The sequence below is a fragment of the Stenella coeruleoalba genome (assembly GCF_951394435.1).
Source record: "Stenella coeruleoalba genome assembly, chromosome: 7".
Taxonomy (NCBI): domain Eukaryota; kingdom Metazoa; phylum Chordata; class Mammalia; order Artiodactyla; family Delphinidae; genus Stenella; species Stenella coeruleoalba.
The window spans coordinates 115,901,893-115,928,511 of NC_137153.1; the positions used below are offsets into that span (position 1 = coordinate 115,901,893).

General features: G+C 47.3%; 1 protein-coding gene across 2 annotated transcripts in view; it reads left to right on the forward strand.

Annotated features, from left to right (window-relative positions):
- The window catches only part of NUP188 (nucleoporin 188), a 45,121-nt gene extending 18,793 nt beyond the window's left edge, over positions 1-26,328 (forward strand). The window contains exons 10-44 of one of the 2 annotated variants that reach the window (XM_079926029.1): positions 909-1,023; positions 1,663-1,863; positions 2,754-2,843; positions 5,193-5,258; positions 6,246-6,365; positions 6,933-7,059; positions 8,519-8,671; positions 8,872-8,998; positions 9,206-9,293; positions 9,388-9,464; positions 10,163-10,277; positions 11,433-11,553; positions 11,672-11,738; positions 12,396-12,524; positions 12,832-12,971; positions 14,111-14,217; positions 15,242-15,448; positions 15,568-15,737; positions 16,250-16,319; positions 16,726-16,793; positions 17,224-17,419; positions 19,637-19,714; positions 20,031-20,116; positions 20,359-20,504; positions 20,722-20,903; positions 22,184-22,384; positions 22,534-22,626; positions 22,989-23,147; positions 23,496-23,633; positions 24,277-24,351; positions 24,439-24,663; positions 24,790-24,921; positions 25,141-25,214; positions 25,348-25,477; positions 25,616-26,328. In XM_079926029.1, coding sequence (XP_079782155.1) covers positions 909-1,023; positions 1,663-1,863; positions 2,754-2,843; positions 5,193-5,258; positions 6,246-6,365; positions 6,933-7,059; positions 8,519-8,671; positions 8,872-8,998; positions 9,206-9,293; positions 9,388-9,464; positions 10,163-10,277; positions 11,433-11,553; positions 11,672-11,738; positions 12,396-12,524; positions 12,832-12,971; positions 14,111-14,217; positions 15,242-15,448; positions 15,568-15,737; positions 16,250-16,319; positions 16,726-16,793; positions 17,224-17,419; positions 19,637-19,714; positions 20,031-20,116; positions 20,359-20,504; positions 20,722-20,903; positions 22,184-22,384; positions 22,534-22,626; positions 22,989-23,147; positions 23,496-23,633; positions 24,277-24,351; positions 24,439-24,663; positions 24,790-24,921; positions 25,141-25,214; positions 25,348-25,477; positions 25,616-25,792 — 4,450 coding nt within the window. In that variant the 3' untranslated portion in view covers positions 25,793-26,328. The remainder of the gene's footprint in view (positions 1-908; positions 1,024-1,662; positions 1,864-2,753; positions 2,844-5,192; positions 5,259-6,245; positions 6,366-6,932; positions 7,060-8,518; positions 8,672-8,871; positions 8,999-9,205; positions 9,294-9,387; positions 9,465-10,162; positions 10,278-11,432; positions 11,554-11,671; positions 11,739-12,395; positions 12,525-12,831; positions 12,972-14,110; positions 14,218-15,241; positions 15,449-15,567; positions 15,738-16,249; positions 16,320-16,725; positions 16,794-17,223; positions 17,420-19,636; positions 19,715-20,030; positions 20,117-20,358; positions 20,505-20,721; positions 20,904-22,183; positions 22,385-22,533; positions 22,627-22,988; positions 23,148-23,495; positions 23,634-24,276; positions 24,352-24,438; positions 24,664-24,789; positions 24,922-25,140; positions 25,215-25,347; positions 25,478-25,615) is intronic. The other variant, XM_079926030.1, reaches the window with a different exon arrangement.
- Positions 26,329-26,619: the final 291 nt, after the last annotated feature.

Consider the following 26,619-nt stretch of genomic DNA (forward strand, 5'->3'; position numbering starts at 1 on the left):
AAGAATCCACCTGCCAATAGAGGGGACACGGGTTCGAGCCGTGCTCCAGGAAGATCCCACATGCCATGGAGCAACTAAATCCATGCACCACAACTACTGAGCCTGCACGCCACAACTACTGAAGCCCACGCGCCTAGAGCCTGTGCTCTGCAATAAGAGAAGCCACCGCAATGAGAAGCCTGTGCACCACAACGAAGAGTAGCCCCCGCTTGCTGCAACTAGAGAAAGCCCGTGAGCAGCAACGAAGACCCAACACAGCCAAAAATAAATAAATAAAATATTAAAAAAACATACACACTTGACCATTGAGACATTTGATCTGGCCTAGATGTAATTGGTGGCTGTAGAAACCTTCAGTACTAGATCTGTGCTTTGATAGGCAGAAGCCACATGAGCCTACCAAGCATTTAAAATATGGCTGGTGGACTTCCCTGATGGTCCAGAGGTTAAGATTTTGAGCTTCCACTTCAGAGGGTGCGGGTTCGATCTCTGGTCGGGGAACTAAGATCCCACATGCTGCGCAATGCGGCCAAAATAAATAATAAATAAAAACTAAAAAATAAAATACGACTGGTCATGGGAATTCCTTGGTGGTCCAGTGGTTAGGACTCTGCGCTTTCACTGCTGAGAGCCTGGGTTCAATCCCTGGTTGGGGAACTAAGATTCCACAGCTGAGTGGTGCAGCCAAAAAAATAAAATATGGCTGGTCAAATTGAGATGTGCTGGAATTGTAAAATACATATTGGATTTAGAAGTACATTTAGAAGTACATTCTTTTTCATACTAAGGTATGAAAAAAGAATGTAAAATAACTCAACCTTTTTGACACTAAAGTGTCTTACATTTCACCTTAGTCTCCATTGAGGTTCTGAGTAGCATGTATGACACCATGATATTTTTCTTTCCAGCTACTTCAGTGCCCTTATCCTGGTGGAAGGCATGGATATTGAATCCTTGCATAAGTGTGCTTTGGATGACAGAAGAGAACTGCACCAGTTTGCCCAGGACGGGCTTATTTGTCAGGTGAACTTGGAACAGCTTCTTAATTTTTTCAGATGGTTTGTAGTTAGTAGTAAGTTTTTAACCACTCAACTATACTGCCACATACAATTTTCCTTATTGTGGAATTTGTGGTTCTACATTGTTAAGAAGTTAATTGGATCTGGAAGAAGTCTCAGATTTGTTAGTTATTTTCACAGAGGTGAGAGTTGAATCTGTGAGAACAAGTAGAGTGACTCAGGGAGATGATATAATGACAAAAGAGGCCCAAGGACAGAACCTTGGCTGTTGTCTGCATTCATGTAGCCTGTGAAAGAAGAGGAAAGGGGAAGAACATGAGGTGGGATGGTCAGAAAGAAAAAGAGGAGAGTTCTGAGAAAGTTCTAGAAGGATCAGGGAAATTTTCTAAGGAGTCTCTATTTGAACATGTATGTTATAATCTTAATACTACTTAAAATCAAGAGAGAAAACTGTGGGTAAAGGGAAGAGTAATTGAGGGGTCTAGTAATGAAGTGGCTGTGGCTTGGGAAGAGTAAAATGTCAGAATGGGAGAGGGGCCACTGAGGATGAATGGAAGACTTATTAAGCATGGTGAAGGATCCTCTGGAAGGGTCTTGACCCTTTCTGTTAAGTGACACAGGCATTGTTTTCTCTTTTCATTAGGATATGGACCGTTTGATGTTGACCTTCGGGGACATTCCACATCACACCCCAGTGCTTTTGGCTTGGGCTCTCCTCCGTCACACCCTGAATCCAGAAGAGACAAGCAGTGTTGTCCGGAAGATAGGTGGCACAGCCATCCAGCTGAACGTATTTCAGTATTTGACCCGACTACTCCGCTCACTGGCCAGTGGGGGAAATGATGTGAGGCTTGGGCTATTGGTGTTTGAGCATGAGAGTGGGCAAAGAGCGAGGCAGAAGCTCATTAATGAGTCATGATAATAATAATAGTAATTGTCAAGGACATGGATAATGAAAATAGTTTTGTAACTAACCTTTATAGAGCATTTACTGTGACAGACGTGCTTGGCACTTTCTGTACAATATCTTGTTCCATCCTTAAAATACTGTGCACTAGGGCTTATCATCCTATTTTACACATTAGGAAATTGAGACTGAGGGAGATGGAATTTGCCCACAGAAACAAATTGGCAGTAAATGGTGGATACAGTTTGAACTATGTCTGACTCTTTGCCCGTATGTTATGCTGTGCCCCTTAGTATCTCTTAGAAGATAGCTTTGGTCATAATGACTGGAGAAATCTTTTTGGGGAGCTTATTCATTCAACTGTACAGGATGAATTAAAAATTCTCTTGAGTCTTGTGTGTTGGGACTTAATTTGAGTGACACAGTTTAATCAGCTTGTTTTGACATGCTAAAGGAAACCTCAGCCAACTTGTTGGCACTGGTTGATTTATCTCGGTGACAGTTCAGGCAGCTGCATCATTCATACCAGCACATAGAGACTCTATCCTTTTTGTAGGCTGGAGGTGGTTTTCTTCCCCACAAAAACTTTGATCAGTTTGAAAATGGTTCTTTTTGATGTTATTCTTGACTATGTTGTAATATTTATGGTTCCTGCTTTCTCTTTTCTCCCTTTGTCTTCCTGATCTTGGGACTAAATTAGGAATTGTGAAGCCTCAGGTTCTCTTCCCATTTGTTTACAGAGACTATATTAATATGATGGGATTGTGCTGAGTCTAGAAAAGAGTGGTGTTACTCAGAATTACCCACTGGCTCCTTTGTCATTACAGTGTACCACTAGCACCGCGTGCATGTGTGTCTATGGACTCCTTTCTTTTGTTCTGACCTCGCTGGAGCTGCACACACTGGGCAATCAGCAGGTCAGTGTCTGGCTTTCATGAGACTGTCTACACTGCCCCACTTTGCAATCATCTTCCTAAGATACCCCTTTGAAGCTGATATAACACAGACCCATTTACTTCAAGTATGATTTGTTTATTGTTGTTTTCCACTTATCATATTATAAAAATGATGCATATTAATGATTAAAAAATTAGAAAGTGCTGATAAAAAGAAAAAACTATAATCCCACCTTGCAGGATAACATATGTTAACATTTTGATGTGTTCCCTTCCAAATATAAAAATACAATAATTCTCTAGAAATGGAATCACAATGTATATACTGTTTTGTAACCTATTTTTTTTACTCTGTAGTGCACCTGTCCCAAACAGCTGTGGATGCTAATTAATATTCTTGTGCAATATTTTTTTAAAATGAAATATTTCAAAGTTATTCCAAAGGAGACAAAAATTGTCTAATGATCCCATCACCAGCTTCCAAATTATCAATGCACAGCTGATCTTATTCATTTCTGCCCCTTTCCTCCTTGGTTATTTTGAAGCAAATCCCAGACATCATTTAGTAAATATGAATATTTTAGTAAAATTTCACAACCATTATCATATCTAAAAAAAAAATCTTCAAATAATCAAGGCAGGGTTCAAATTTCTAATTATAAATGTCATAAGTTTATCATAAGTTTGTATCAGGATCTAAATAAATAAGATATGTACATTATTGGTTGATAAGTCTGTCAAATTTCTTTTAGTCTATAGTTGTGCTGTCCACTATGGTAATCACAAGACACATCATTGTCTAGATCCATTAGTTCCTTAGGCGTTACGAAATGGCACTATTCTGACTCTATCTCTCCTCTTTTGTTTACTGGTTGGAACATTGCTATAGAAAAGAAATTTGTTTCACCATATATACAAATATCAAATCATTATCTTGTGCACCTGAAACTAATGTTATCTTTCAATTATTTCTCAATTAAAAAAAAGAAATTCTCTCTTGTTAACTATTTGATACCCTGGTATAGAGTACTATACATGCTTCTTTTCCTATATTTACCACTTTTCCCTAGCATCCTTAGTAGCATCCCAAGTTGGCTACTGAGGTTTATTTTTTACATGGCATTGTGAACTCATGGATTTAAACATATTAGCTGTGTTTTAATTCATTGCAGTCATTATTCTTTTCTCATTTTTTTTTTTGTTTGTTGTTTTTCTACAGTTAGTATTCTTAGGCTCAGGTTGCCCCATCTTTGGCCAGTAAGAGCTTTTTCAGATTAGCTTCTGAATCTGTTTGACATTTCTCTTACACATTTTGATAGCTCTGTTGCTTTCTGATATGACAAAATCTTGCAGGATTATCTTAGAAGATTCTTGCCCCAGACTTGGAATCTGCCATTTCTCCAAGGAGCCCTGGTTCCTTTCAGTGGGAAATGATATTTGAGGAGTTCTTTATAACTAAGTCATTTTATTCATTTACGATGAGTGACTTATTTTGGAAATTGAAGAAATTGATTAAGTTGATGAAAATGAATATTTCTTATCATTGGAGAGAAAAGAAATTGGTGTTAATTGAAAGACTCAATTTCCAAAGCTCTAGGAGCATAGAACAAGCTTTGTGTCCTTTGCCAAAATTCTGGTCACATTTGGACCCTACTATATGCCTGGAGGATTGGTGTTAACATTTTGGGGTTACAGGTGTCCTAGTACTTGGAATTTTTTCAATAAATCATTTCATAAGCCTTCACTAGATTCCCAGTGTGTGCCAAACTCTGTGCCAGGTGCTGGGGATGAAAAATTTAAAAAGGCGTATTCTTGACCTCTAGGAGCATAGTTTAGCTGAATCTAGTAGTACCTCACATTTACATGGCGTTTTAAACTTTACAGTTCATTTTCTCGTACATTATCTCATTTAATCCTTATGACAACACTGTGAAGCAGATAATAGTTTCACCATTTTAGAATTTGAAGTTCAGAAAGGTTAATTTGCCTAACATCATACAACAGATTAAGATTACATCCCTTACTTTTTTTTTTTTTATGCGGTACACGGGCCTCTCACCGCTGCGGCCTCTCTCGTTGCGGAGCACAGGCTCCAGACGCGCAGGCTCAGCGGCCATGGCTCACGGGCCCAGCCGCTCTGCGGCATGTGGGATCCTCCCAGACCGGGGCACGAACCCGTGTCCCCTGCATCGGCAGCCTGACTCTCAACCACTGCGCCACCAGGGAAGCCCCATCTCTTACTTTTTAATCCCAGAATTCTTTCTGACATACTATATGAAGGTATTATTCATGTTTTTATTTTAACAGTTAAAAAAAGATGGACTGGTTCAACTAGGGAAAATAAGCATTTTCTTTTTCCCTCCCCAACAGGATGTAATCGACACAGCATGTGAAGTCCTGGCAGACCCTTCTCTTCCAGAACTGTTCTGGGGAACAGTAAGTATGTCAGAGGGAGCCATGCTACGGTATTCTCTGTAGCAGAAGAATTTATTAAACACTTACTTTGCGATAGGTCTTATACTAAGCTTTTAAGTCTATTTTCTCATATAATCTATACAAAAATCTATGGATTGGGTAGTATTATTATCATCACCATTTTGCGTGTGAGGAAATGTGATGCTCGGAGATGTGAAGTGATTTGCCCAAGCTAGTCACAGCTAGACAGTCAGGATCAAGATCTAGTTCTGTCTGACTTGAGTCCCTAGTCCACATTATTAACCAGTGTGTTCTCTCTCCTACCCATCAAGTCTTTTTTTACATTGAGAGACTCAGGCAACAGTAGTGCTATTAACTCCTGAACATACCACTGGGCGATTGTAATTGTGTCTTAAGAGATTTCAGAATATTGTAACAGGTTTAGAGTAAGAATATGGCTTTGGAGAGAACAGTTTCTCACCAGTACTTAGTCTTACCATTGACGGCCTCAAGCCTCAAGGTCCAGCTAATGAATAAATCTGTTTTCCCTTAAACTGTGGCCTGATGACTGATTTGCCTTTATATCTTATCCTCTTTTTCCTGAGATGCTATCCAGTCTTACAGAATCAGTGTTCCAGGGAGAATCCGGTGGGAAGCAATATTCAGGTTGAGGATGTGTTGCTCGTGTGTTTGGTGCTATCTGCTGACATGTTGTGGGTGCTTTTCACATTAGTGGAAACAGGTCATGCACAGGTGAATGGTGTTTTCCTATGGAGAGGACGGCAGAGGTCACTGGAGGCAGCAGTAGTCTCTCCTCAGGTCCTGACTCAATCAGTTGTTGATAGCCTTTTTCAGTGGAAACGTGGAAGTCTTAAATTATTAGAGAGGAATGATGTCTGCCTAAAGGAAAGGATTAATTTTACTCTTCTTTATGATTGCTGGGCAGTTCAGAGATGTGGTAATCCGTGGATAATGTGAAGGTCGGTGACTTCTACTCTTCCATCATAGGAGCCAACCTCTGGTCTTGGGATCATTCTGGACAGTGTATGTGGAATGTTTCCCCATCTCCTCTCCCCACTCCTGCAATTGCTACAAGCCCTCGTATCAGGGAAGTCTACTGCCAAGAAGGTACGTTATTCAGTTAGATGCCTAAATAGAGTAGGAGATGTTTTTTAGGAATCCTTTTTGCTTTCCACATTGAAATTTCATTGCCATGGCAAGAATTAGTCTGAGGTTGAATGAAAAATGTCAAAGGTAGTGCATCAGTTCTATAAAATTAAATTTAAATCTTTTTATTAAGTACCTATTGTAGATATTTTGGGAGTGAGACAAAATGTGAAGTCCCTTAGTATCTAGATGGAAGAGAGTAAGGGGTCTAAGAAATAAGTAATAAAGCCAGGTGGTATGTAACTAATGTCATCTGAGTGGTAAAGACCATACTGTTCAGGAGAGGCAACTCTGTGTGGAGTGAGGGGGGCCTTGACTTGGGTGTTAAAGAATAATAAGGATTTGACAAGGAGTGCAGAGGCAAGTCTAAGAAGAGTCACAGGGATGGGTTTGTAAGAAGTTTGAGAGTCAGCACAGTCTGGCTGACCACACAGTCTGGCTGAAAGAGCAGAAAAGCAGATGGGAAAGACCCCTTAAATGTCCCCCTGGTAAATGTGTGGCTGAGTTTTTTTTTCTGTGTGTTGGCAGGTGTATAGTTTCTTGGATAAGATGTCTTTCTACAATGAACTTTATAAGCACAAGCCCCATGATGTGATCTCCCATGAAGACGGAACTCTCTGGCGGAGGCAAACACCCAAACTCCTTTACCCTCTTGGTAAGATAGGCAGACCCTGGTTCAGCTGTCTCTTTTCCATGGTCTCTGTGTGGACCTTACTGCTGTTTTAATGCTTCACTTGCATGCCTTTATAGCAGGTCCTTCTCCTCTCCACTGTGCTTGTTGATTTGCTAATAAATTATTAGTTTCTCACTTTTTTCCATCTTTAGATTGTTTTACTTCAAAAATAATGCATGTTCATTATAACAAGGGAAACAATGCAGAGATACATTTTAAAAAGCTAATCTCTCTTTAGACCTGTCTCCATCAGATGATTAACGTTAAGAGTTTGGTGTGTGTCCTTTTGCACATTCTGTGTTCTTTCAAAATTCATTCTGCAAACTGATTTTATTATATGTGGATCTGACTCATTCTTTTTAGTAACTATGTAATTATTCTTGATGTCCCATAATTTTTTATCTTTTCCCTTCCAGAGGACATTTAGGCTGTGTCAGGTTTTTGCAACTATAAACAATGCTGCTTTGGGGACATACACCTTTATATACTAGTGCTTTTATTTTTAGTATATAGAATCCCCAAAGTGGGATTGTGGGTAAAAGGGTATATACAATAAAATTTTTAAATGCATGTCCACTGACAGATGAAACGGTTTTTAAAAAATGTGGTATATATAGGTGAGACATCAAGTCTTCCTAAGAGCCAAAATGTGGAATATTATTCAGCCTGAAAGAGAACAGGAATTCTGACACATGCTATAACAAGGGTGAACCTTGACGGCACGATGCTAAATGAAATAAGACAGTCCCAAAAGAACAAACACTGTTCCACTCATATGAGGTACTTAGAGTAGTCAGATTTACAGAGACAAAAGGAGAATGGTGGTCACAGGGGCTGAGGGATGGGGTAATGGAGAATTATTGGTTAATGGGTATAGAATTTCAGTCTTGCAAGATGAAAACAGTTCTTTGGGTGGATGGTAGTGATGGTTGCATAACCATGTGAATGTACTTAATGCCAGTGGACTGAACACTTAAAAATGGTTAAGATGGTATATTTTATGTATTTTTTACCACAATTTAAAAACAATAATAAAAAGTTTTGAATGGTAATGTCAAATTAAGTTGTAGAAAAATGTTGTAGCAATTTCCTTTCCTACTGGCAGTGTATAAGAGTAACAGCTTTACTGTCCTAATCTCGGCATCATTACTGACTTACCCAGTCACCCAGGCACCTACTGTCCCATAAGGTGGTCTTCCTATAGTCATCATTTGAGTGGAGAACCACTCTGCACTCAGCTGTTTTTCAGACACATGGAAAGAGTCACTTCCCCAATGACAAGAGAGGGGTTTTGTTTTTCTTTTTCTTTTTAATGGAAAAAGCTGTAGCAGTGTTGGATACTAGGAAGAGAAACTATGCATCTCTGAGTGATTAAATATTGCTGTCTGTTACAGGAGTCACCTCTTCCTATTAGACTAATTTCTCTCTCTCCCTTCCTTAGGGGGTCAGACCAACCTTCGCATACCTCAAGGCACTGTGGGCCAAGTAATGTTGGACGATAGGGCCTACCTGGTACGCTGGGAATACTCTTATAGCAGCTGGACCCTCTTCACCTGTGAGATTGAAATGCTGCTTCATGTTGTTTCCACTGCAGGTGAGGTCAGCTTTGGGAGACATCTCTGTGGGAAGAAAAATGGACATGCTTAGAGGATTTGGAAGATAGAGAATTTCAAGATAAGATTCAGAACCTTCCAGATTGTGATTAGCATAATTTGTTCATCTGGGTCTCAGAGACTGCTCAGTGATCTTAAAGGAATTGTTTTCATTGAGATCACAAGCTTCCTTCCCCCTCAGATGTGATTCAGCACTGCCAGCGGGTCAGACCCATCATTGATCTGGTCCATAAGGTCATCAGTACAGACCTGTCGATAGCAGACTGTCTCCTGCCCATCACGTCCCGCATCTACATGCTGCTGCAGCGGTCAGTATCTGGTAACTCCGCTGGGCTAAAGTCTGCACATGTTCCACTGTGGACAGCCCTGGTGTGGTATCTATCCCCAGCCGAGGGCTTTCCTGTTTTCACATCCCTGCTGCCAGGAGGGATTTGGGAAGAGAACTGGAAAATACTTGGGATGCAACAAGTCGTATTATTCATTTTACTGAGTACAGTGCACTGTTCTCCAACCAGGTTAACAACCGTGATCTCCCGGCCTGTGGATGTCATTGCTTCTTGTGTCAATTGCTTGACCGTTCTGGCTGCCCGGAACCCAGCAAAGGTGAGACACCAAGTCTTCCTAACAGCCGAAAAACGTCACGCTTGGTGTATACCTGAAGACACATGGACATTTGACTCTTCTTTTCCCTTCTCAGGTCTGGACTGATCTTCGTCACACAGGCTTTTTACCTTTCGTGGCCCACCAGGTCTCCAACATGAGTCAGATGATTAGGTGAGCCAGGTCTTAGGGATTAGAGTATATTCCCTGGGCGTACCATATACATTTCAGATCTAAGCTAGCTTCGTTAGTTTTAAAGATGCTTCTCTGCCCGTTTGCTCCTTGTCTGTTCAGCCCTCTCACCGGAAATGAGTGGGGGCAAGGCAAAAGAGGTGATGGGACTTGGGGCACAGAGGCTGCTTTCCTCTTAGGCCAGCACTGATGGTTCACAGTCTTCAAAGCCTGAAAGAGAGAGACAGAGAGAGAAAGGTATTTCTCATTCACTTTAGGTACGTGGGAGTTAACTTTCCAGTCTAGAGAGTCCAGAGGTTTCTGGATCCAGAGGCTCAACTTCCCCTTTTTAAGCCATAGTCACTCTGTACTTTTCCTTGATTCATGGCCACTCGAGCTTGCCTGGTAGACCAGTTATTAATACACAGGCTCCATCTTACTACCTGAACATTCTCTCCTTGCTTTCTTTTGCTTACAAGACGAGGATGTTTTCCTCATGTTTATTTGATTTTTCACTTTTGAGGTTGTATATCAATAAAGTCTTTAATGCTTACCCTGGGTATTAAATAGCCTAGATTTGATTAATTCCTTTGCAGAGCTTTCCTGTTTTATGCCCAAGCCATCTAAATAATAAGAAGAATGCTCTGTGATTATAATTTTTTGAAACCTTTTTTTCCCTCTGCCTCTCTGTCATTTCCCAGTGCTGAGGGGATGAATGCTGGAGGGTATGGAAACCTCTTGATGAATAGTGAACAGCCCCAGGGCGAGTATGGAGTCACTGTTGCCTTTCTGCGCTTGATCACCACTCTTGTCAAGGTAAAATCTAATCAGATAGAAGCATCTGAAATAGTTTCCCTGCCCCCAGCTACTGTAGTCATTTTGTTTTCAGCTAGACCAGTTGTCCTGAGGTTATGGTGATGACAGTTTTCTGTGTGTTGAGTATTTACTGTGTGCCAGATTCTGTAGTAGATGCTTTATCTGTGTTAACTTATTTAATACTCAGAGGCTGTATGGTATAATGCAGCAACTCGCAAGCTATTTTGACAGAGCCCAGGGTAATATGTACACATTACATTATACCCCAGGATACACATTGTATGTTTACTTCTAAAGCAGAGTTTCACAGTGCAACACTACTTTTATTATGCAAGATGCACTCAGATGTTTTCTAATAAGTTATCTCACAATCCACTAATGGGTCACAGCTCTCTTTGAAAAATACTTGTGTAGCATAGATTTTGGAGTCAGAATTAGGTTTACTTTTCAGGTTGACCACTTACTAGCTGCATGACCTTGGGCAAGTATTGAATTTCTTAGAACCTCTCTAAACTGGGATGATAAATATCTCTGCCTCATGGAGTTGTTGAGAGGGCCACACATGCAAAATACTCAGCACACTTCCTGCCTGCAGGAGTCAGTCAATCAGTGAGTGCTTAAAAAGATAGAAACAATCCTATGTAGAGGTAGGGATATAGATATTGATGTTTATATAAAGAAGCCCCATTTTTAAGATAAGGAAGCTGATGGTAACAAGTAATATTAGGACAAAGAATTTGGACCGTCAGATCTCCTTTCTGATATCCGAGTGATGGGGTAGAGGTTGGGGGTGGTTGGTGATCACGGCAGTGAAACTGGCATTCTCCATCATCAACAGTCCTATATCCTCTGTGTTTAAGATAGACCTCTCTTCTGCTCAGATTTAGCCTTCATCCCTCTCTTTCTTGTAGGTGCCTTTTGTGACATTGTCAAATTGTCTTTTTAGTCCCTTTCTCTGTTCTAGAGAAACCTACAACTTGGATTCAGTTGAACTAGAGTATTCTGATGTTTCTTTTTTTTTTTTTCCACTGATGGCCAAGGTTTGCCCAGATTTCCTTTGGACCTATTTGGACCTATGCTTTTGGAGTTAAATCTCTAGTGACAAAATGACTTACCTTTAAGTGGCATAAACCTTCACAGCATGGTTTCTTGTAGGGGCAGCTTGGTAGTACCCAGAGCCAAGGGCTGGTGCCCTGTGTCATGTTTGTGCTGAAGGAGATGCTGCCGAGTTACCACAAGTGGCGGTACAACTCCCACGGAGTGAGAGAACAGATTGGTAAGGAAAGCGTGGGCAGGGAAGATGGGAGGAATTGCTGGTTCCCTGGATTTTTCTCTCTTGGGATAAGGTTCATCACACAAGGCCGCGTCATTCCTCTGTCTTTTCTGGAGTCCAGGTAGCCTGATCCTGGAGCTGATTCATGCAATACTGAACCTGTGTCATGAGACAGACCTGCACAGCAGGTAGGAGGCGGGTGATTGCTAGAGCTCGTTACTCTCGGATGCTGCCAGTCCGCAAGGGAAGACACAGGCTTCTGCTGTGCAGAGCTAGCTCATTCTTCCAGAGTACTCAACTTGGTTAGGCCCAGAGCTCAGTGCTCCTGGGTTCTGACTTGCTTTCCAGCAGGCTGTTTCTCCTTTCTCCCTATGAGGAGAGAAGAGCCAATGAAATGGGAACAAGGTTGTTCCCAGTGAAATTGTACACACACACACACACACACAGACCTTTTTTATGACCTTTACAAAAATTATGCATGTTCATAGGGAAATAGGACTATTAACAAGTTAATGTGTATCTTCTAGGTTTTTTCCTCTGCTTGTACTAACTCTGTACCTTTTATTTCTGTGCCACTGCATATAGATCTGTCTTGTGTTAATGGTTCCATGCATTCCATTGTATGGCTTAATAATGATTCATTTCAGTAAGCATATCCATTAATTGATGGACATTTAGATTGTTTCTCAGGGTCTATTTAAGGAAAGGAATCAGAGTGGCTTCCTCTGGCAGCGAGAGCTGATCTGTATCACTAATGTCCAATTGTTTAGGTTTGGACAATACCCTTTCCTTCCAGTAGTAAATTTGGCAGCTCCCCGGTAACTCAGAACATGTCTGTCTTCCAGTCATACCCCCAGTCTGCAGTCTCTCTGCATCTGCAGCCTGGCCTATACGGAAGCAGGACAGACTGTGATCAATATCATGGGCATTGGCGTGGACACTATCGACATGGTGATGGCTGCTCAGCCCCGCAGGTGGGCCTCCCTTGCCACCTTCCCCCATTTATCTTTATTGTGCCTGCATGTTGTACGAACTTTAGCATTAGAAAGACAACCTTGTTCTTCCTAGGGCATAGCCTTTGTATAACCTAGTGGCTGCTCTGTAGACTGGCACATAGCAAAGGGAGTTGATTGCTCCTCCTCTCTCCTAGTTTGGACTGGGGCCTCTAAAAGAAGCTGTTGAACTCTGGGATTATTGTTGGAATCTAATTCATGAGAGCACATGTATTGCGAATGAAGTCATATTGTCTGAATCAACTTTGGTTTCCATTTGGCACCCTAGTGATGGGGCAGAGGGCCAGGGGCAGGGCCAGCTGCTGATCAAGACGGTGAAACTGGCATTTTCCGTCACCAACAATGTTATTCGGCTGAAACCTCCTTCTAATGTGGTATCCCCCCTGGAACAGGCTCTCACACAACATGGTATGTAATTTTCTTCCACTCAGCAGCATTTCTGCCCATAAGTACATACTTCAGGCTGTGTTTTTAGAGGTCAACAATATTTTCTGATGGAACTCTTTGAGGAAATTTGGGAGTGATCACCAGTTCCCATCCTGGACTTAGAAATAAGAAGACTGTATCATACTTCATCTCTTCCTCCTATTGATGACAGAATAATAGTAAAGAACACATGTTCAAAGTTAGACTGTCTAGGTTCAAATTCTGACTTCAACCAGCTTTGACCTTGGGCACGTAATTAAACAACTCTACTTCAGATTTCTCGTCTGTGAAGTGGGGATAATAGCAGTATCTACCTTATGAGATTATAATGAAGATTAAATTACTACTTGTAAAACCTGGTACCTGTTTAGTATTGACTGTTATTACTCTTTGACCTTAAACTACTCATTTAATCTCTTTGGGACCCAGTTTCCTCGTTTTCAAGTAGGCGTTTGGGTAATGTCTCTGACCTTTTTCGAGCTGTATCATTTTGGGACTTTTAGCATTTCAGTGTCATGCTTTAATGTGATGCTTTAATGTGGTTAGGTTTTCCTAACCTATTTGTTAACATGCTGTTTTCTTAAAAATGTATCTTTTCTGCTCTTTTTTTTTAAATTTATTTAATCTATTTTTTTTTTTATTTTTGGCTGCGTTCGGTCTTTGTGCAGTGCGCGGACTTCTCACTGAGGTGGCTTCTCTTGTTGCGAAGCGTGGGCTCTAGGCACGTGGGCGTCAGTAGTTGTGGCTCACAGGCTCTAGAGCGCAGGCTCAGTAGTTGTGACACACAGGCTTAGTTGCTCCGCAGCATGTGGGATCTTCCTGGACCAGGGCTTGAACGCGTGTACCCTGCATTGGCAGGCGGATTCTTAACCACTGCGCCGCCAGGGAAGTCCCTCTTTTTCTGCTCTTAATGAATTGGATTGAGCTGTTTACCCCCAATCCTGCCTGTCCCCTTGGCTACTGAAAAAAGAGGATGATACAGCCACCTAGATTTGCTCTGGCCCTCCAAGTACTTGAGAGTAAATTCCCTCACATATGTGAGCCTTTTTGAACAGAAGGCTCTCTTAAGAGCTTGAATCAGGCATGCTTTGGTGTCTAAACTGTTTCCTGTACTTCTTCAGGTGCCCATGGGAACAACCTTATTGCTGTTCTTGCCAAATACATCTACCACAAACATGACCCTGCTTTGCCACGTCTTGCCATCCAGCTACTGAAACGTCTGGCCACGGTAGGATCCCACCTAACAAGTCAAAGCCCCAGAAAACTGACTTTGTGCTTGAGACCACTCTTGCTTTCTCCCAAGAGAAGTAGCTAACTTGGACTTTTAAAGTGATGTAGCCATAAAGACACACACACACGCACGCAAATTGTGTTTTATGAGAGGTGTTTTTTTCCCCCGTTTATAAAAGACATACAAATTCATTTAAAAATGTTTATTTAAATGTTACAGATAAATGTAACATAGAAAGTTAAGGTACCCTATGATCTCCTCATTCCAAGAATTCCTATGAGCAGGTTGGTACTCATTTCTCCAGATTTTTTTTTATCTGTGCTTATATATTAAGGGATGTTTGGTGTGAGCTTTTGTTCTTTCCAAAAGCAGAATTCCACGATACATACTGTTTTGTGTCCAGCTTTCTTCACTTAACACGATATCCTGCAGTCTTGCCGTGTGGGCACATTTGGAGCTACTTCATTTTCTAATGCTTGCATGGCATGCCATAGAATGGATGCCTCCTAATTTATTTGGACTGTTTTCTGTCTTAGTGTTAAACAGTGCTGTAGTGAACATTCTTATCCATAGAACTCTGTAAACTTTTGTTTACAGTTCCTAAAAATTAGATATCAATGGGCATTTTAATTTTTATTAGAAATTTTGAAATTACCCTCCAAAAAGGATTGTAACAGTTTATGCTCCTAAAACCCAAGTCTTGTATCCTTGCCACAGTGGCTTCATCAGTTTTTTAATCTTTGCTAATCTAATAGACAAATCAATATCTTTTTTTTAACTTTGCATTTATTTAACCATGAGAGAGGTTATGCATCTTTTTATGTTGGTTATTATTTCTTCTGGGAATCGTTGGGCATCTTTTGCTGTAGTTTGGAATGATGTCTCTTTTGACCCAGAGCTATCCATCTGAATGTTTCCCTTTCTGGCATTTTCCGAGAGTTGTTCAGCACCTTTCTTCAGGAGTCTGTTGAGGTTTCTCTGGAGGTAGAGCTCTAAGCCTGTGTGTCCCGGTCTCCACCAGGTGGCCCCAATGTCAGTATATGCCTGCCTGGGCAATGATGCGGCTGCCATCCGCGATGCCTTCCTGACCCGACTGCAGAGCAAGATTGAGGACATGCGCATCAAAGTCATGATTCTGGAATTCCTCACAGTTGCCGTAGAGACGCAGCCAGGCCTCATTGAACTGTTTCTGAATCTGGAGGTGAAGGATGGCAGTGATGGCTCCAAGGTGAGCCTGCACCTGGGATGAAGCTGGGAGATGGCTCCCTGGGAGGTGGGTGCTGGACTCTGTGGGTCCAGTTGATGGCAGAAGCTGTGGGGCTGAACTCTCACCTGCCCCTCTTGCAGGAATTCAGCCTTGGGGTGTGGAGCTGTCTCCATGTGGTGCTGGAGCTGATTGATTCCCAGCAGCAGGATCGCTACTGGTGCCCACCGCTGCTGCACCGTGCAGCCATTGCCTTTCTGCATGCCCTGTGGCAGGACCGTCGGGACAGTGCCATGCTGGTCCTCAGAACCAAGTGAGTCTGTCTCCAGGAGTTACTTAACCTCCAGAGCTCATGTCCTTGTCTGTAAGATGGGGTAACAGTCATTCTGAGAGATTTGTTGTGACAGGTCCCTGGGCACATGCATAAAAGTGCTTAGTGCTTGGGTCGGTGTGTGGGAGTTTATTCTCTTTTTAAAGCTGCCACCAGCAGGTGTAACCTTTACTCTGATGTGTTTACCTTAGAGTTTCCACCTTTTGCATTTCTGCCTTCTGCCAACCCCCCAAAACCATTGTTCGTGAGAAACGGTAGATTCAGATGAGAGTGGCTCACTCAAGCCATTGGACTGAATGGAGCACGCTCTTCTCTTGGAGCCTGTTTTGTCCATGGAACCCTTGATGTTTATGTAGGAGCAAGCGGCCCAGGCAGCAGATGTTAGGGTTGTGGGAGCGATAAAATGTGGGGAAGTAACCACCAAGGGGAGGTGGAGAGAGGAGAAGGGACCGGGTAAGAGAACATGTGATTGCCAACACGTATTTTCTTTTTAGACCCAAGTTCTGGGAGAATTTAACCAGTCCACTATTTGGAACCCTTTCTCCTCCCTCAGAAACATCCGAGGTGAGCAGTGGTGGAGGGAGGGACAGTGACTGAAAGTCCCTGGGAGTCAAGGCTGGGCTGTGAGACTGAGCTGTGGAAAGTGACTCCTCCCCTAATTAAACAACCAGAATGTTTTCTTCACTAGAAACTTCTCTCTCACAGAAGTGCTTGCCTCCTCTTCCTTTGCTGTCTTGCACTGGGAAGGAGAGCGGCATTCCCTGCTCTGTGTTGCTGGCTCTGTGGTCTCTGCTCACTTGGAGACACTGTGGACCTGATGCTTCTGCTCTTGCTAGTTAGATGCCCACTCACATTCGACAGGGAATGTGCTTTCTCATTTTCTAGTGTCGGGTCCCTGCTCTGTTTCCTTGTGGGAGGGCGGGGCACCAGGGGAGAGGTTCTCATGATTCTCTGCTCTCCCCCTCCACAGCCCAGCATCCTGGAAACCTGTGCCCTAATCATGAAGATAATTTGCTTGGAGATATACTATGTAGTTAAGTGAGTCCTTTCCCCTTTTGAGATTTTAATTAGAGGTTTGTGGCGGGGGGACCATGGTAGTCTACGGCTGAGGGCACGGCTGTATGAGCCAAGGCAGAGGAGAGAGCTGGTTTGGAGCCATTTATGGAGGGCCACTGGTCTGTGTCCCTGGCCAGTCCATCGATGGCATTTATGATTGTCAGAAAGAGTTATTGTGAAGCAAACTCCATGTGCTTGGGATTTTATGGAGGAGGAATCCTAGAAAAGGCCTCAGCCTAATCCGTTATGCTGAGCAAGAAGTGTGAGCCCCACACATCAGAGCTGATTGGGAGCTGTCTGCTTTTAAGCCCATGTGAGGTGGTTTTCTCTGCCTCAGCAACGGTCTGTGCCCATCACATTCCCATCTGCTTTTAAAACCTAACTGTAGGTTTTGTTTTTCTCGGCACCATAGGGGCTCATTAGACCAGTCTTTAAAAGATACACTCGAGAAATTTTCCAGCGAGAAACGCTTTGCCTACTGGTCAGGGTATGTCAAGTCCTTGGCAGGTCACACGGCTGACACAGAGGGCAGCAGCTGCACCTCCCTGGTAGAGTATCAGATGCTGGTCTCCGCCTGGAGGATGTTTCTCATCATCGCCACCAGTCACGTAAGAACCTCCTGGGGTGTGGTTTTCACTTTGGTATCCTAGCAACGATATGCTGGGATGCCTAGCAGATACAGCCCCTTGGGATAAAGAATGAATCAGGATTTTTCTCTGAGAGCTAAAATGTAACAGGTTCTGTGCCAAATATGGGGTGTTTGAGGGCTTTGGAGCAAACAAGAGACCCTTAAAGAAAGTGCAGAGAAGTCATTTTAAATCCCTTCAGACATTCATGAAACCCTCCTATAGCCACCTTTGCAGCCCTGGATAGGTCCAGGGGCTCCCTTCATTCATCCACCTCTTGTGCACGTGGATAGTTGGCCTTCTCATGCTGTGTGCCCTGTGGACGCTAAGTACATATTTGTTGACTAGTCAGCAGGTAGCTACAACGGCTGCAGCAGCACCCTCTCTAGGGAACAGTTGGTTTTCCTTGGTTCTAGAAACGGCATTTCCTGGGCTTCTTAGAAAAAGAACAGAGGCCATTGTCTCTGCAACGTGTGTCTACAGAGCATTGGTTTTTAGAGAGAGAGTTAACGTTTGGGAAGAATTTGCATTTTTCCTTGGCGCGTGCTCTTTGACAATGCCATGCTGTGGAGTAAGGACTTGATATTGACCTATTTTGCCTTAGGGAATCCAGATTACTATCTTGATTTCATTACTAACTTCAGCTTAATAGATGCCCTTTGTTCCAGGCACACTCTTACATCTTCCATGACTTGTTCCTTAGTGCCAGACTGCCCACAGCCTTGGAGCTTGGCTGTGGCAGAGTGGTTTTGGACCCCTGAGACTGTAGACACACTAAAAGGCTCAGCCATCTTGGGGGAATGATTGATTCCCCAGGCAGTAATTTGTGTGTCACCTGCCTTTTAGGTCCTACCTGGGCAGCAGTTCTTGAATTGCAGCTCTGAAAATCTCACCATCCTCTTTTCCCCTAGGAAACCTATCTGGTTTAGTCCAGGATATTGATCATTCATTCATTTAATGGATAGTAATGGAATGCTTACTGTGTGCCAGGCACCGGGATGCAGCAGTGAATAAGGCAAATACAGTCTTTGATCCATGAGAGAGGCAAATTGTGAACAAATTTACAAAGAAATATAGTTTGGGATTGTGGTAGTTCACTTGAAAGACGCTGTGGTAGGGCTTCCGTGGTGGCGCAGTGGTTAAGAATCCGCCTGCCAATGCAGGGGACACAAGTTTGAGCCCCAGTCCGGGAAGCTCCCACATGCTGCGGAGCAACTAAGCCCGTGCGCCACAACTACCGAGACTGCACTCTAGAGCCCACGAGCCACAACTACTGAAGCCCGTGCACCTAGAGCCCGTGCTCCGCATCAAGAGAAGCCACCTCGGGCTTCCCTGGTGGCACAGTGGTTGGGAGTCCGCCTGCCGATGCAGGGGACACGGGTTTGTGCCCCGGTCCAGGAGGATCCCACGTGCCGCGGAGCGGCTGGGCCTGTGGGCCATGGCCGCTGGGCCTGCGCGTCTGGAGCCTGTGCTCTGCGGCGGGAGAGGCCACAGCAGTGAGAGGCCCGCGTACTGCAAAAAAAAAAAAAAAAAAAAAAAGAGAAGCCACCTCAATGAGAAGCCTGCACACCGCAAGGAAGAGTAGCCCCGCTCACCACAACTAGAGAAAAAAGCCCGTATGCAGCAACGAAGACCCAACGCAGACAAAAATAAATAAATAAAATTGTAAATATCTATATATAAAAGAAGATGCTATGGTAGCGACTGCTAAAGGAGGATAGGAGTGGTCGGGAGGCCCTCTCTGAGGAGGTGCTGTCCACACTGAGGCCTGAGTGTGTGAGGAACCTTCCAGAGGGTGCTCTAGGCAGTCAGAGTCACAGATGCAAGGGTCCAGAAGTGGGAAGAGCTTGGTGTGTTCACGGAGGAGGAAGGAGGCCTGTAGGGCTGGAGTCGAGTGAGCACGACGGGGATGATACCAAAATCAGGTGGACCAGATCCTAAGGGGCTCCCAGACCTTGTAGAGGAGTTTGTGTTTCTAGATGGGTTCCACTGGGAAGCCTTGAAGGGTCTGAGCAGAGGAAGGATGTCATCAGGGGGAGGAGGTGAACCTGGGCTTGGTTCTGACCATGACTAAGGTGGACAAAGAAACAGCAGGGCCCTCAAGCCCCATTTTAAACAGGGAGTCGGTGAGGACCCCACCTTTCTTGGCTTTTAGAGTCTGGGAAATTTTCCAGACGTTTTTTTCCTGTTCCTTTGCAGGCGGAGATAATGCACCTGACCGACTCTGCAGTGCGTCGCCAGCTCTTTCTTGACGTGCTCGATGGGACCAAGGCGTTAGTAAGTGTGTCTGGGAGATTTCCCATTCCTCCCAGGGAGAAGGTCTCCGAGGTCAAATAGCTGCTCGCAGCCTGCAGCCGCAAGAGTGGTCAGGTCAAAGGGCTCAAGCGGCCTGGGAGGCCCGAGGCTGCAGTGGGAGGCAGAGGCCTGCTGCTGCCGTGCCAACCCCTGGCCTCTTCCCCGTGACCCACCCCTGTGAGCTTGCTGCTGGGAAAGAAAGGCCTGAGGCCGAAGGTGCCTGCGGACGGAGCTCACATCTTCCCGCCTCGTCAGCTCACAGGAAGCCTGACGTTAACTGTGTGCCGTCTCCCCTCAGCTCCTAGTCCCCGCCTCCGTGAACTGCCTCCGCCTGGGCTCCATGATGTGCACTCTGCTGCTTATTCTTCTCCGGCAGTGGAAGAGGTGAGCCCTGTGACAGGAGGGGCGGCCTGTCCCATCCTCTTTAGTGATGCTTGCCTTACCCTTCCCGAAGGGGAGGAAGTGGGTGTGAAATGGGCTGGGCTCCCCTCGTGGGGAACGGGACTCAGGCAGACACCTGATGTGAGGCTCACTGCTCCACAGGCATCCTGAGGGGGAGCAGGGCAGTGTGTGGCCTTTCTCTGAGGTGTGTTCTCCCCGCCCTCTCCTCTCCACGTTGCTTCTAGTGAGTTAGGTTCTGTGGATGAAATCCTCAGACCCTTGACAGAGATCCTGGAGGGAGTGCTGCAGGCAGACCAGCAACTCATGGAGAAGACCAAGGCCAAGGTGTTCTCAGCGTTCATCACGGTGCTGCAGATGAAGGAGATGAGAGGTGAGGGGCAGAGAGGAGCTGGTGGAGCGGTCTCCTGGCCCCTGTGCCAGCCAGCCTGGACAGGGCTTCCTCCACTTCAGAGCCAGATGTTTCTCCTGTGAGGCTTGAGTTTTTGGTCTCGGAACTCTTATCTTCAGGAAAACTCTTTTTCTCCTCCCCTCCCATGGGACAGATGCCTTGGTGAGCATGACAGCATCCCCTCCCGTTTGCTTTGCAGTGAGCGACATCCCCCAGTACTCCCAGCTGGTGCTGAACGTCTGTGAGACCCTCCAAGAAGAGGTGATTGCACTCTTCGACCAGACCCGCCACAGTCTGGCATCAGGCAGTGCCACAGAGGACAAGGACAGCATGGAAACTGACGACTGCTCCCGGCCCCGGCACAAGGACCAGCGGGATGGGGTGAGGGGGCACCCTGTCTGTCCTTCCCACACGCATCCACAGATATGAACTGCTGCCTCGTCTGTGCCAGGCCCTGGGGCTGATTAGTGACCAAGACAGTCACAGCCTGATGGGGAAAGTTAATAAATCAGACTGTGCAGAGATGTGTCAGAATTCCATTGTGGAAAGTCCTGCAGGGGTGAAACAGGGAGAATGTGCAGCATGGAGTTCTCACATCATCTAGGGACTCAGAAAGAAAGTGCCCTTTCAGCAGTGACTTAAAGAACTGGTAGAGAGCCGTGCAGGCCACGGGAGCAGGGGAGCTTCAGGCAGCAAGGACAGCGTGTACTGAGCTGTGGGTAACAGTCATCTGGCGTGAGCCAAGATGAAGTGAGGCCTGGAGAGCTGGGGGCTAGATGACCAGCAGCCTTGTCAGGGTCTTTGGTCTGGCTCCTAAGTGAAATAGGAAACGATTTAAGGATTTTAAGCAAGGGAGAGGAAACATGAGATTTGTACTTTAGAAAGTGTGCTGGATGTAGTATGGAACACTTTTTCAAACTGTGGGTCAGGACCTATAAATGGGTCCTGAGCTCATTTGGTTACAACCAGCATTTTTTTTTTTTTTTGCGGTACGCGGGCCTCTCGCTGCTGTGGCCTCTCCCGTTGCGGAGCACAGGCTCCGGATGCGCAGTCTCAGCGCCCATGGCTCACAGGCCCAGCCGCTCTGCGGCATGTGGGATCTTCCCGGACCGGGGCATGAACCCATGTCCCCTGCATCAGCAGGCGGACTCTGAACCACTGCGCCACCAGGGAAGCCCCACAACCAGCATTTTTTAAACGAAGTTGAATAAAACATAAACGAAAATATCTGTGCTTTGCAGGAGATAAGGGTAGGTTTAATGAAAACATGTAAGTATGCCTATACTGGAGCGCAGTATAAACCGTATTATTACTTTGGGTGGCTCGTGGTCAACAGTAAGTGTGAAGAGCCACTGGGATGAAGAATGGAGTAGAGAGGATCCAGAGAGAATGAAGGCCCATTTAGTAGGTGACTGCAATAGTGCAGCTAGAGGGGAGGCCACTTTGACTCCACGCAGCCGCGGGCTCGGGTGGGGGGATGGGGAGGAGCGCTGACACGGCTTGATGGCAGTTTCGGGTGGTGGGGAGGGCGCTGGAGTCCTGTCTCAGCCGGCTCACTGGGAGCGGGGGTGACTGGGGGCAGTCCGTCCTCTTCCTCCCCTCCTCCTCCCCCTGCACTGCCTCCTTCCCTTTCACCCATCTTTGCCCCTGGGCCCCAGCAGGTGTGTGTCCTGGGCCTGCATCTGGCCAAGGAGCTGTGTGAGGTGGACGAGGATGGCGACTCGTGGCTGCAGGTGACCCGCAGGCTCCCCCTCCTGCCGACCCTCTTCACCACCTTGGAGGTGAGCCTTCGCATGAAGCAGAACCTGCATTTCACTGAGGCCGCGCTGCACCTGCTCCTTACCCTGGCTCGCACCCAGCAGGTAGGAGGCAAGCCCGCGGGAGCCTCTTTGCTTATGCTGGGTGGGTTCTGATGCTGCCTGTGAGTCTCCCAGCCCAAGACCTCCACCTGCCCTTGGGTGGGGCGGCTGCGGTGACAGCTTCCATCTCATTCTGCATCTTTCCCTCCCAGGGGGCCACAGCAGTGGCTGGAGCCGGCATCACCCAGAGCATTTGTTTGCCCCTCCTGAGTGTGTACCAGCTCAGCACCAATGGGACAGTGCAGGTGAGTGCCAGTGGCCTGCCACTGCCTCCCCCAGCCCCCCTTGGTGCTTTCACTTGCCCCAGAAGTTGCTCTCTTTAGTGGCCTAGTTAATGCACTGATGGTGCAGAATCCTCCCTGCCCCCAGACTGACCTCTAGCAAGAGAAGCTCACACAGTTAGTTAGTGCTGGACGCGGGTCTAGAACCTAGATTCCTGTAACTGCTGCCTTCGGACCCCGTCTGGCCCTGCTGCTGTCCATTCCAGGAGCTTTTCTATTCCGACCAGCCAGGCTGCCTCAGCTGCTGGGCTGCAAGGAGGCCCCGCTCTACCTGTCAGCTGGGTTCCTCGGCGCTGTCGTGATTCTGTCTGTTGTTTGTGTCTCAGACGCCCGGCACCTCTCGGAAGTCGCTGGACGCCCCCTCTTGGCCGGGTGTCTACCGCCTGTCCATGTCCCTGATGGAGCGGCTCCTCAAAACCCTGCGCTACAACTTCCTGACCGAGGCCCTGGACTTCGTGGGGGTTCACCAGGAGCGGGCCTTACAGGTGAGGGGCCGCTGGGATCCTTGGGGTCGGGGCTTGGGGTTCAGGGGCGTCTGGACTGTTCGGGTCTGAGGCTTGGCAGTTGAGCGGTGCCAGTGCTCCCGCTTCTGAGATGCCGTGAGGACTGTTGGCTGACAGGCCGAGCAGTGTGGCTGCCCTGCTGAGGGAGGGGAATGGTCTGGGATCCGCTCAGACAGAAACCTCTTAGTCAGAAACCGCTTCGTCCAGCCCCCTGTTAACGCTGCCCCCTCAGCGTATGTGGACCCAGGACCTCTCCTCCCTGCGGGAGGGCGGGAGCACGCGTGGTAGGTCCCTGAGTCACCCCATCCTTCCCCGTGTCCCCCCTCCCAGTGCCTCAATGCGGTGAGGACGGTGCAGAGTCTGGCGTGCCTGGAGGAGGCGGACCACACCGTGGGCTTCCTCTTGCAGCTCTCCAGCTTCAGGAAGGAGTGGCACTTCCACCTGCCTCAGCTTATGCGGGACGTCCAGGTGGGGCCTCAGACCTGCTTCTTGAAGGGTCTGGGGAAATGCTCGGAGGGGATGGGGCAGGCAGTGAATCGCAGGCCTGTTCCTGGAATGTGGGCTTTTTCTTTAGGTATCACAGGGTTTGGTTTCACACTGCTCCCCTCTGGAGCCGAATTTTCCCTCCACAGGACAGGGCAGCCTCATAGGTTGAGAAGCTGGGCTCTGTGGGATCGACCTTGGTTCGCATCCCTTAGAACAGGACTTGGGAGCCAGCCGAAGAGGGGGGCAGGGAAAGAACACAGGCTCTGGAGTCAGACAGGCCTGTCATTTGCTGGTTGTGTGAGCTTGGCGAAGTTACTTCACCTCTCTCTAAGCCTTTTTCTTCTTCTGTAAGATGGGAAAATTATCCCCATCTTACTTATTTACTTAGGACCTCATACTGTGCTTGGCATCTAGCTGGGTCCCAGGGAAACGGTCCAGGCATCTGTTGACCCACAGTTTGCAGTCGAGCGTGCTTGGTGGCGTGAGATTTTGAGCTAGAGAATGTAGGGAGGGGCTCAGGGGGCCGGAGAAGTACGTTGTTACCATAGAGACCTGCATGGTCGGTCTAGTTGGTTGGGCTGCTGCCTCGAGGCTCCCCCTCACCCCTCCCCTGGGTTTGCTGCAGGTAAACCTGGGCTACCTGTGCCAGGCCTGTACCTCCCTCCTGCACAGCCGCAAGATGCTGCAGCACTACCTGCAGGTAACTGAGCCCTTGTCCGCGGCTGCTGCCTGGACCGCCTCACCCCTGGCTTCCGTGGGCTCCAGCCATCTCTTGTCTCCTCCCCAGAACAAAAACGGGGAGGGCATCCCCTCGGCTGTCGCCCCCCGAGCTCAGCGGCCACCCACAGCTGCCCCCTCCTGCTCCTCCTCCAAGCAGCCCACTCCTGACACAGAGGCCTCAGAGCAGCGGGCCTTGCACACCGTCCAGTACGGGCTCCTCAAGATCCTCAGCAGGACCCTGGCGGCCCTGCGCCACTTCACCCCCGACGTGTGCCAGATCCTGCTGGATCAGGTACCAGCCACCTGTGCCACCCGCCTCCAGTGGAGCCGTGAAGGCTCTGCTGTGCCCTGCTCTGCACCAAGAGCTGCCTGGGCCCTCTGGGGCCCTACATCGCTCTCGTCTTGCCTTGCCTTGCAGTCCCTGGACCTTGCTGAATACGACTTCCTGTTTGCCCTGAGCTTCACCACTCCCACCTTTGACTCCGAAGTGGCCCCCTCTTTTGGGACCCTTCTGGCCACAGTGAATGTGGCCCTAAACATGCTTGGTGAGGTAAGTTGGCCCCTCAACCCAAGTCTTCCCGTGGGCACGTTTATCTAGCCTTCCCTTCATCAAGTGAGTGTGATAGAGCCGACCTGTAAGAATTAGCGTGAGACTTAAATGAATAACTGATGAAATAGCTTAATGTAGGCCCTGCAAAACGGAAGCTCTCAATGAGTTGGAGCTGTTACTGTTACCTTATTTTTTTAACCCCCATTTCTTTTTCTCCAGCTGGATAAGAAAAAGGAGCCTCTCACACAGGCAGTGGGGCTCAGCACACAAGCAGAAGGGAGCAGAACACTGAAGTAAGAAAGCCTCCTTCCGGGATTGGTTTGGGGCTGGGGCAGTCTTGGGCTGGCTCTTCTCTTGGCGCAGTGGCCCACCGCACACTGCCAGCTTGGCCCTCCCTGCAGCAGCGCCCAACCTGCCCTCCTCCAGGTCCCTCCTGATGTTTACCATGGAGAACTGCTTCTACCTGCTCATCTCCCAGGCAATGCGTTACCTTAGGGACCCGGCTGTGCACCCCCGGGACAAGCAGCGGATGAAGCAGGAGCTCAGCTCAGAGTTGGTAGGATGGGTAGGGGGCCCTGCCTGGTGGGGCAGGGCCACTGGGGAGGGGCCCCAGGAGGTCCCAGTCCCCCACTTCCTGTGGCCAGCCCTGAGGGTGGGGGACGCGGGGCCTTATCAGGTGCTTTTTCTCTTGCAGAGCACTCTGCTCTCCAGCCTCTCACGCTACTTCCGCCGGGGAGCCCCCAGCTCCCCTGCTGCTGGCATCCTTCCCTCACCTCAGGGCAAGTCCACCTCTCTCTCCAAGGTCAGCCCTGAGAGTCAGGAGCCTCTGATCCAGCTAGTGCAGGCCTTTGTCCGGCACGTGCAAAGATAGGGCCTCGGGCCACCGCCACTCTCCACCAGCCTGCATGGGAGCCCTGGGCAGTAGGGGTGCTGCTGGCCTGAGGGGCCTGTCTGGGGCTGAGAGCAGCTCCTGTCACCCTCCCCAGAGTAGCCACGACTCCAGCCACCAGCCCCCAGCATTATTTTTGTAATAGATCAAGAGGTCAACAGCGGGGAGCCACGAGTCTGCTGCACTCACAGTCTCATGTTCAGAATGCCCCCAAGAGGTGTATTCCTTTCCTTCAAGCATTCCCCACAGCACTTGACCCTGGCCCCGGGGAGAGATGGGGGAGCCAGTGTCACGTGCAACCAGGAGAGGCTGTACGCACGGGTTTGAGAATCTGTTTTCCACGCTCTGTTCTTGCAGTTTTGGGTAATATTGTGGTCTATTTATACAAATATTAAAATACTGTTTATACACAACCGTGTGGGGTGTACCTTCAAAGCCCAAGGACTAGCCAGCTCTCAGAGCATCGAACCGCCTCCCTCGGCCGAGGGCCCAGAGTGGAGTGGAGGTTTGGGGAAGGCGAGATAGCCACCACTGACCTAACGAACATTCCTCCGTTCACGTCTTGGTGTTGGGGGTGCTGGGTGGGCGCTCAGATTCCGCCCCCCCGACCCCTACCACGCACCTCCACTTACAGCTGGCTGAGCTCACCACCGGCTAGAGCCTTCCTTGAAGCTCTGCTCCTGTTTATAGCTCTGTGCCTCCCCCTCCCTTCAGAAGGCCCGCCAGTGGGGCCCACCAGCCTCCAGCCTCTAGCCTCCTTGGGACCTAATCACAGAGTTCTGGGCCCGGCTACAGGCCTTAATCTAAAA